At 37.3% G+C, this 10,689-nt stretch overlaps 1 protein-coding gene across 2 annotated transcripts; it reads left to right on the plus strand.

The window, feature by feature from the left end:
* The first annotated feature begins 3,145 nt into the window (after positions 1-3,145).
* Positions 3,146-10,676, plus strand: RBP4 (retinol binding protein 4). 2 transcript variants are annotated; one of them, XM_083844635.1, is made up of 6 exons: positions 3,146-3,305; positions 3,472-3,607; positions 4,240-4,376; positions 4,536-4,642; positions 5,976-6,188; positions 10,392-10,676. In XM_083844635.1, the coding sequence occupies exons 2-6, from the start codon at positions 3,479-3,481 to the stop codon at positions 10,403-10,405; spliced, it is 600 nt and encodes a 199-aa protein (XP_083700761.1). In that variant the 5' UTR covers positions 3,146-3,305; positions 3,472-3,478; the 3' UTR covers positions 10,406-10,676. The 2 variants fall into 2 exon arrangements, with proteins under 2 accessions (XP_083700761.1, XP_083700760.1); XM_083844634.1 differs by lacking the exon at positions 3,146-3,305 and having other exon boundaries at positions 3,425-3,607.
* Positions 10,677-10,689: the final 13 nt, after the last annotated feature.

The raw sequence follows: 10,689 nt of genomic DNA on the forward strand, positions 1-10,689 counted from the left end.
TGGAAAGTCATATATGAAATTTATCAAGTTGGCAACTTAGCACAAGTTTTGTTAATTTATGATTTATATTAGAGGCTATTTCTATGCTTATGTTATTGATATTTTAATTAATCTTTTAAATTTAATTTTGGGTTTCCCAGAACCCATCAATCATTTGATGCCATTTACTTGATCTCTGCACGTTGGTCTCAGATTCAATTGAAACCCTTGCCCAAATTCTGTTCCTCTCTGTTTGCCTGAGAAGTAGAAATCTGCAAAGGCTATATCCTGGTTCCAAAGATCTGGATGAGGATCACTTGCTGGCACCATTTCTCAACCGAGCCCATAGCCCAACTCAATCCAAATGATTATTAACTGAGGCAAAGTTTACACTGTTTATGAGTTTACATATGAGTTTAGCTGGCATAGCTGCATCTGTTAGGACTGAGAAAAAATTCACCCTTGAATTGCCATAACAATGCTAGCCTGCCAGCAGCCTCCCCTCCTTCCTCCATTACACTACCGATCCAGATGTAACTGGCTTAGCAGAGGAGACTTTTTGCCTAAAAAGCTTGTCTCATTGAACCAAAGAAGTGCTTTACCAGCATTTGTGAAAGGACTTCATCAATGTAAACCGTGTCACAGCTAGGCAGAGTTGGAAATACAGGCAAACCAGAAGAGGCAGAGAGCCAAACATTTCCAATATGACCTCAAATCCTACTGACTTGCCCAGGTCCTCTTCTGCAGTTGTTGAAATCTGACTTGGAAATACCGGTGTGACTGCACTGCCACAAATCCACGACAACAGCAGTTCAAAATAAAAGTTTTCTCTGGCATTGCGCAGAGTTTTTAGGGACCCCAGGCCTGAAGAACTGAATGAGTTATATGTTATAATTGCTAAGTCTTCGCCAGGCACCTCCACCACATGAGCTGCCAAACATTGCAGAGGTCATTGGAGGCACGCAGTTAAAGAAATGCTGTGCCATGGCTAATACAAAATACAATTATTTTGATTTATTATTGATGATGACCTCAGATTAATTTAAGAGACTGAAATGGCTCATATATATATAGAACTGATTTTATAAAAAATTAACAGAAGTAAATTTTCATTTTGGTGAAACTTGGATTGGTCTCCTCTCGGTAAAGCTGCTGAGGACAATGTGTTATAAGTTTAATGGGACTAGTGACCTAGATTTTCAGAGGTTGCCAAATCTCATCAGATTTTGATTAATTTGGATGCGTGACCATAGACACCTTTGAAAGCCTCTGCCATACATTTTTCATGGATAATTATGTTATCAACAAAACTTTTTAGGAATAGGTTTGATCCTGAAAGAACCTCTCTGGGAATATAAATCTGTATACAGATTTTTGAAAACGACTAAAGTAAGAGAAATAATGTTTCACAAATTATCAGAGAATAAAGAGAGAAATGTTTTCTTTGGTATTAAAGACAGTAACAAATTTAAAGTTTATAAATAAAGCCATAATCTTTCAGTCATGTGAGACTGAATGAAGAAAATCCATGTTGATTTTGATCTTGTAAATATGATGAATTCATATATTAACACTAGTGTGTGTTTTGTAAAAGTTGTGTAAAGATCTGTATATATAACTGGCATCACCATTGCCAGATGCTGGCGCAAGGTTTTAAAAGTCACTAGCAGGAAATAGATTTCTGTTGCTCCTCGGTCTGTGTGGAAATTAGCAAACTTGAAATCTCATTTAAAAAATGGAAATACTGGCTTTTTGAAAGACTACTGTTGAAAGTTTTAAGACAATTAATATCCATCGAATTTTTCTGGTTACCTGTGTTAAATAGGTTTTTTACGCAAAAAAAAAAAAAAAAAAAAAAAAAAAAAAAAGTTTAACAGTTTTAACATTAAATATAATATAATGTGTCTGATGATATCCAGGGAATCAAAGGCTTCAGAACAGACTTTAACAGCCCAGAGCATTTTATGTTTAAGAAAGTGAACAAAAGCATAGTACTCTCTATGCAAAAAGATTCCAATGCAAAGCAGAAAAGAAAGAATAACATAAACCAAGCAGTCTGTGCCACTGTGTGCATTACATATGAAAAAGATTTTAAAGGGCGGCAACAGTAGAAAGTTTATTTATTTATTTTTTAATATATAAAAGGAACAGAAAGGTGAAACACATTTCCTGGAAAGACCATGCTGAATAAACTGTTTTATTTCTGTACACCCACTATTGAAATATTTTTATGCTTCATCAATATCTCCATATTTGAATTATATTTTTATTTAATTCTGAAAGTAATGAACACAAACCCTTCAACTAACAGGCTTCTGCCTTTATTCTTTGAAAAACTGGGAGGTGAAATAAGTAGGTGAATGAGTTCTCTTGGTAACGATCATTCCTACCCTACTCTGATTACATATCTAGAAAATAATTAACAGGTTTTCTCTAATGCTTCCTAAAGATGTTGAAACTATAGAACAAATATTGACTGACAGGCAGAAAACTTGCCTGGACAGGAGAAAACAATAATGGTTTATATAACTGAAAACAGTTTGCCAAAAACAAAATAGAAATTCTGGAAGCTCTGATTTATAATTGATGCCAAAAGGACCAGATGGGGTGTGTACATGCTCTCAGGTATTTGCAGGGCCACACAAATGTGTTCTTCTGCCTTCTTGAGGTTTTGCAGGGCCCCAGCTCCTTCTCCTGGGATGTAATTTTGGGCACCGGAGCCATCCTTTGGGATGCAGGAGGGAACCGGTAGTGAGGATCTGAAGAGGCTTTCAGAGATGGTAGCAGAAACTTGTATGATGTTTGCCACTGTTTACTGGGGGAAGAGAGGAAAGGAATTTGGGGAGGAGGTGGAGGAAACAAGCCTGCACCTTGTAACTGGCACATTGGGCAAGAAGTACTTTGGACCGCAGTGTGTAAAATGGCAGAGAAGGTGGAGGCGGCTGGCTCCCCTGCTGTGAAAAGGTGGGGTGCCTCTCCTTCCCATTGTTCTACCCACACAACGTGCACACCCCTTCCCCCCAGTGTGAGCTCTGCCTTTGGGTTAGGAAAACCAGAGAGGCATTCGATCCTAGCACCCGCTCGCTTGGCTGCAGGTAAAGGTCAAAGACCACCTGAGCCCATGGGTATTATGCAAGGGGCCATTGTGAAGGGGCCCCAGACTGCAGCATGCATCAGTCCGCCTCCCTACTCCCCCTCCAACTCTGGCTTTGTACCTCAGGGGATTGCGAAAGCCCCAGGACTACATAAAGCATTCTCTGTCTGGGTGGCCTGGCCACTGCCCCCAACACACAGATCTTGAGAGGCTGCAGGGACTGGCACTGACTGTAAGGGACCCTGCTGCGGTGGGCTGGGGGGAACTGGGCACCTTGCCTGCATCAGGGAAAACTGCACAATGCCCTGGGGACATGTCAGGGCAACCCTCCTCCCTTTCCCGGGTGTCTGATGGAGCCCATTTCTGATGCTGTTCTTTGTCTCTTGCTGTTGCTGCAGGGGTAGGATGGCCTACACCAGGAGAGCTCTGCCCTGTTTGCTGCTGCTGGCACTCACCTTTCTGGGCAGCAGCATGGCAGAGCGGGACTGCCGGGTGAGCAGCTTCAAAGTCAAGGAGAACTTCGACAAGAACAGGGTAAAACTTCTTTCTTTTCTAGATCTGTGATGTCTTGCCTAGCTGCCCTTCCCAGGCTACAACATCTGGCACTGTGTGGTCACATTTTTACTCAAAGTTACGGATTGCAATGCTGAGAAACAGCAGAAGTGTGTGATGTTGCCCACACCTCTACAGTGATGGATCCTGATGCAACCAATCCAGGAATATTGCAGAAATGTAGGTTAAGCAGGCTGCTCTCAAACTATATGGTCTAAATGGAAAAGGACTGTAGTGACTCCATTGTTTTCATGAAAAATGCCTGGTGTTTTCAGGCAACATTACAAAGGAAAAACATATTTATATGTAGATGTCAAGATCTGCCAGTTGTTATCCTACTCCCACCAAATTTTCTGTTCTCAATACAGCAGAACTGTAAATACAAAAAAAAAAAAACAACAACAACAAAAAAAAAAAACAATTCTTTCTTTTATCTGCAGTAGGACATGCTAGATGTTAGAAGACCTAAATTTGTTTTTTAGGTACAACTTTGAGGCATGGCGTCAAAGATCTTCATGTCCTTCCATTTGTCACCCTACCCTAATTTGTAATGTCTGTTTGTAATATTTTCCATACTTCTAGGGCTAACTGCAGCCTTTCTCATTTCCTTGCAGTACAGCGGCACCTGGTATGCCATGGCAAAAAAAGATCCTGAGGGGCTGTTCCTGCAGGACAACGTGGTAGCCCAGTTTACTGTAGATGAAAATGGACAGATGAGTGCCACTGCAAAGGGCAGAGTCAGACTCTTCAAGTAAGTTTTTTGCAGTCTTCCTTTTGTTCCGTTCCACTAAGTTTCTGCTTTGCTTGCTTGTGCTCCAATCCTACCTTCTATCCCTGTGGCAGTCACACAGTCTCACCAAATCTGTGCTGTTAGGTTTGAATGTGATGTTTTCTTTCCCCCTGACTGCAGTAACTGGGATGTCTGTGCTGATATGATTGGCTCTTTCACTGACACTGAGGATCCTGCCAAGTTCAAGATGAAGTACTGGGGAGTTGCCTCTTTTCTGCAGAAAGGAAGTGAGTACTTAGCTATAGAAGATGCAGAGCCTATTTATGTTGAATGTCCATGCTTGGGAAGAAAAAAGAAAAAAAAGAAAAAAGTAGTGCTGAATTTCTTGAACACTTAAAACATCTAATAATTATAATACAGCAAAGTCTTAACATGAACAAGGTAATCACTACTTTTTGGATGGGACAGCTGTCTCGTTTTGTTTAAAAAACTGAAGACCAGACCTCTGTATATCTTTGTGTTTCTTTTGTTTGTTACCAAGCAATATAATCTAATGTCACTGTTTGGAAGAAATAAAGTATTTTAAGTATTGTTTTAGTTCAGAACTCAGTTACTGGATTCCTCTGTTCTCTGCAAAAAGTCTAACATCAGATTTGGTCCAGCAGGGAAGAGAATTTTGCAACTATTCTTTTGCTTAATCTGGTATCTGTAAATGTAGGGATTTATCTGTTCTAAGAAACAAATATGATCCGGTATATATATGTATTCATATTTTCCTTTCCTGTCATTTCTCACATCCTATGCAAAATTAGTTTATTGAGCCAAGTAGACATTCAGTCACTTGTAGCTCAAGACATTTCCATGGATTGTTTCCAAGAAAAGCAGGTAGAATTTGGAAGTGATTGAAACTCCATTCTCTCCAAAAGCACAGTTATAAAGAATGCTTTGGGTGCCAATTTCTCTTGAATTGTTGCTGAATCTCCTCACAGCATGCTGATGAATCAAGTTTTCATGGATACTGCAGATTACTTGCTGACCTGGAGCTCTATCTTCCTAAAAACTGTGGTCCCCACCCACAGGAGAGATAGGGAAGATAACTGAATTCAACTGACAACTGCATTAATCTTTTTCCTTAAAAATATGATTTAAGTAACACCCCTGGAAAGAAAATAGTGATGACTTTTGAGTAATCTGGCATGACTGGCATGACCAAGAGCTCTCTTTTTTTTTTTTTAACTATTTCTGACTGTACCCTTTGTTTGGTTAAAATAAGAAAATCTTCTTAGCATTCACAGTAGCTCCTCTAATACGTAGTTCTATTTTTTTGTTTGGTGCCATATTTTGTAATGATTTTCAGGCATAGATTTACAAGATGTTTACTAGTACCTCCTCATGCTGCTCTTGTTCTATGCCCATGTTAGAGGAGAAGCAGTGGTGCCAACCTTTCTTCTTCTCTCCATCACTGCCCCTAATATATATGCTTATTTAAAAGAAAAAAAAGTTATTGTATTAACTCTATATATGACCGTGATCTTTATAGATCTATAGATCTCTATTGATTTATTAGATTTTACTTGTGTCTCTGTAACTCCTTTGCTTCTTTGCTATGGTTTCTTCCAGATGATGATCACTGGGTAGTGGACACAGATTATGATACATATGCTCTTCATTATTCCTGCCGCCAGCTAAATGAAGATGGCACTTGTGCCGATAGCTATTCCTTTGTGTTCTCCCGGGACCCCAAGGGATTGCCTCCAGAGGCACAGAAAATTGTCAGGCAAAGGCAGATAGACCTCTGCTTGGACAGAAAATACAGAGTTATCGTTCATAATGGTAAGAATATCTTTTTGAACAATTTTATTTCAGGATTTACTGAGAAAAGCACTTGAAGTCTGTTGCTCATTAAATAGCAAATGCCTGAAGTGGCTGTAATATTGTCTTTTGAAAACTGGAGCTTGTAGTAAGTTCACTTCTACTTTTACTTCTCTTATCTGAAGGAGAGCGAAGGTATATAGCTTTTTATGTGGTGTATCACATCAGCTGAAACAATAATTGGAGGAAGTTGTAAAACAATTAAATCAATGTAATATGAGTAAACATAGTAAGGATAAACTTCATTGTTGCTGTAAAGAGAAATTCTCTCTCTTTAATCAGAATTCTTTGCCTTCCTTAAAAAGCGTTGGTGAAAGAAATAGAATGTGTTTTCAAAAAATTGTTTGAAAATTATTCACAAAAGGCTTTTAAAGGAAATCAGAATTTTTGGAATGGATACAGATGCAGACTTTATATCAGCGGAGGGTGTCCATTTCTCACAGGTCCTCATGCTAACCATTTCACAAAGGGTTATAGAAGAGGGACATATCCCTCATGCTAGAGGTATGACCCTATCTTGAGTTATATAATCAAGTGGAACTTGCAACACAAGGAGGGATACAGATTAGCTCACTTCTGCTCAGCTCCTCTATAGCTTATCTTCGCGTCCTACTTTTGGGTCTGAAAAACTGCAGAGAAGCTGTGGGGCTACATTTGCAATGTGCACATTTCCAGCACAACAGAAGTGTTCAAGAGGTGGGGACAGGGGGAGAAAGACTCAAGTTGTTTTTAGTCCATCCAGAAAATTATGCCTGTAGACTGCAGCACAGAAGGTTCAAAAATATATTAGAAAAGGCCAAGTGACTACTTACGCTAGTTTAATCAGTGATCTGGAAGAAAACATAGTATATTTACTGATAAAGATTACACATGGAGTGGGAAATAGAAAATTATGAAGAAGACAGATCAGAATATTTAGGGCAAAGAAGTAGTAGGGCAAAGAAAGTTCCCCCACTCCTATCTTTGCATTCTGGAAAACAAGATATTTACAGAATACTTGATTGGTGAATCAGCGGAATGTGAACTCCCAATACAATGCTATGGCCAAAAGAGTTAGCGTGATTCTTGAGTGCATAAATCAGGGGTGTCAAAGATGAATTTACAGACTCATATGAGAATACTGTGCTTGGCATAGGTCCACTCGATATGTCTTGTGTAACTGGAAAGGGTACTGAGGATTAATTAGAAATTTTAAAGAAAAGCAGAGAAAATGATTGAGTTTGCAAAATGTGTCCCCTAGTGACTATTTCAAAAAGCTTGATTGTTTTCTCATCAGGAGAGGCTGAAGACTGACCTGAGCAAAGTCTATGCTTGCCCACACAAGCAGTGAGAATTGGAGAGTAAAGGACTTGCAAACATAGGAATAATAAAATAAAATGGATGGAACTTTAAACTGGACACATTCAGAGCAGAAATAAATAGCCATTTGTTTAACTCCAAAGTTCATTAACCTTTGGAACTATTTATCAAGAGCTGTTCCATGGTCTTCATCACTGAAATCTGTAAATCAAGATAAAAGGCTTTTCTAAACAACATGTTGGAATAAACTGGGATTGACTGAAGGAACTTTGGTGTACTATAAAGAAAGTCAGAATATATGAGTAGTCAGGTCTTGTGTCTTTATTACCTGTTCATCTGATCTATAAGCAGGGAGTAAATATATAGCCACGTTGTAAAGCAAGTATCCTGATAACAGGGTGCCTGAAAGATCTGCTAAGGTGGTTGGTGCCCAGTATACTCATTATTGACCTGGAAAAAGTGCCTGACAACAATAAAAATAAAAATTTTTTCTTGAATGAGAATTTGGAGGCAACATAACAGTATATAAAGCAGGTTTAAGAGAAATCACAGATGCAAATGAAATTGGCTTTTGTTTAGTACTTGGTGACAAAGCTTCACAGGAAAAATTTTAACCACTCATATGCTGTTGAGTTCTGACCTGTGTGTTCAGGAAAGACATCTGTATGATGCAGCAGACATCATAATTAAAATTCTGATTCATTTGCTGCAGCAATCAGAAAGTTAATTATGTGTTTGATTGCATGAAGTGTACAATAGAAAATAAACAATGTTATTATATAAATTGATGATACTTTCTTGCTTTGAATACCACACTCACTGCTCTTCAAACGAAGTGTGGCAAAAATTAAAATTTCTGAAGATGAAAAAACAAAATAATGAGATGATTAGAGATGTTAGGGAGGTTTTTGCATTAACTCTAAGATCAAGTGTAGATATACAGCTGTTGTGCTTTAACTGTGAGAGGTGTGTGTTATGGTGGTTCCTTGCATTTTTGTCAAACCAGAGAAAGTGTTTTTTACTATCCAACTGTAAAATCAGGACATTGGACTAGTCTGAGTACTGGTCTGATTCAGCACTGTAGAATCTGTGTTTCTGTTCTTTCTGAGTTGTATGAGGCTCACAAGGCAATAAATGCATTGTCAGTCCTTGCAAGAAAGTATAAACCAAAAAAAGAAAAAATGAGTTTATTAATTTATTCATAATCTGTGCTACATCTTTTTAAATATCTCAGAACTTTCATATAATAGAATGCTTGTATTTTTCACAGAATATAGATCCAATAGGGTAATTTAAAAGCTCAGAATGTTTTTTGAAAGTTAAGCCCCAAATACTCTTTTATGTTCCTAACCTTAATTTAAAACTTGATCTTGTTGCCTCCATTTTTTTTACAGAAATATCAAATCTACCAAGTTCCACTGAGTGCTGTTCTCTTGTCTCCTACCCTCATTTATATTATTCAGATGTTAGGTGTTGAGTGCTGTGTCTGATAAAACCATTTGAGTCCAATACTATTTGCAAATGAAAAATGGTAGTCTGGTCTCTAATGTTGTCTGCAGCATTTGTAAATGAAACTTAGAGCAAGCAATTTGCATTCTTCCATTACTGTGATCAAGACCCGTAATTACCATTTAGTTAGTTGATTCTGAATTATCTGGTACCATTAAGCTGAGTTCCTGAATATCAAATACATTTGGAAATGAGAGAATGACTGCAAGCTAAATTGACAAAAGATTATTAAAAGCTTTATATTAGAAACTCACAAAAATCACTTAATTCCTCATGAATTTAAGCATAAGCCTTGCTACTTTAGTTTTAATTCTGCTATTAAGAGCTGCAGAATTATTAGCAAAAAGAGCCAACTTCAATTATCTGCACCAGCCTGCATTCAGCTGTTATTGCGGTAAAATTCTGATTGAACTTAATAGATACTGCAAGAATAGGCTTGTATCTGTTTCTGATTGCGAGTACTCTGCCTGTGTCTTGAAGCTAAATATTTTTTCTGTTGATCTATCTGCAACTTTTTAAATTTATACTGTACTAAATTCACACCCAAAAAATAATAGATGTATAAACCTTACCTTGATGGAAAATATATATATATATATATTTGTTTATATATATATATATATATATTTGTTCTTTGTATACTGCCTCTTTTAGGCAAAAGAGAAACATAGGATTTTGTTGTTGTTGTTATAACTGATCTTGCCTTTCAGGTGGTAGCTCCCTTCCAAATATACATCTGGCTGTGCTGCATACACTGATACAGTCTCCCAGAGTATATAGCGCAGTTGCTTTTAAGTTATGCAACGTGGGAGTGGATATCACGGTGTGGCTACTTTTAGAGCAAGCTTTTAGAGCTTGAAATTAGTAAAATTTAAAGCTAAATCTGCAGTTTAGCGCATATTAGAAGCAAAAATTCTGAATTAAAGAGCAGTATTTTCAGCTAAAAAGTAGTAAATTCAGCTAATTTACTATTGCCATTAGAAGTTTTGGAGGTCAGGAGATTCCAATTTTGTTGAAAGATGTCCTTAAATTAGCAATTTTTAAATTGAAAATACTTTGAAGCTTAAGTACGTAAATAACACTTCTACCAGTTATCTATTCAATGCCTTGCTTGTGAAAGTATTAAAATGCTCAGGACAGGTGTAACAGATTGGATAAATTACTGTTTTGAGTTGAAAATTCTTATAAAGTGCAGAGCTAAGTATTGGCATATCATTACAAGCAACAGACTACTGGACTTAAAAACATATTAAAAGAAATTAAATATGTATTCATTTTAAGTTTGGTGAAAGTGTGTATATTATAGTTTTGTCTAATATGGATTAAAAACTAAATTTTGTTTTTTGTGTGTTACAGGATTTTGCTCTTAAGGAGATCCAAAAATATGGAAGTAAACCACGTGACAGCACCATGGATGTAAAGTTAATACGTTGATCAGGTGCTCTTTTGAAAAGCCTTTAGATGGCTTCATTTAGATTTTGAATATATTTATCTGAGCTGCATAGCTCATCTTGTTAATAAACCAATGAAACATTTTAATAAACTTGAATTACAGGGGATGCAAATTGTCTGTATGCACATCTGCACATATGTAGACATTGGTTTTATTAATAAACCATTATCATAATGCACTATTTTAAATTGCTGACAGATG

Source organism: Anser anser (genome assembly GCF_964211835.1).
Source record: "Anser anser genome assembly, chromosome: 7".
Lineage (NCBI taxonomy): Eukaryota > Metazoa > Chordata > Aves > Anseriformes > Anatidae > Anser > Anser anser.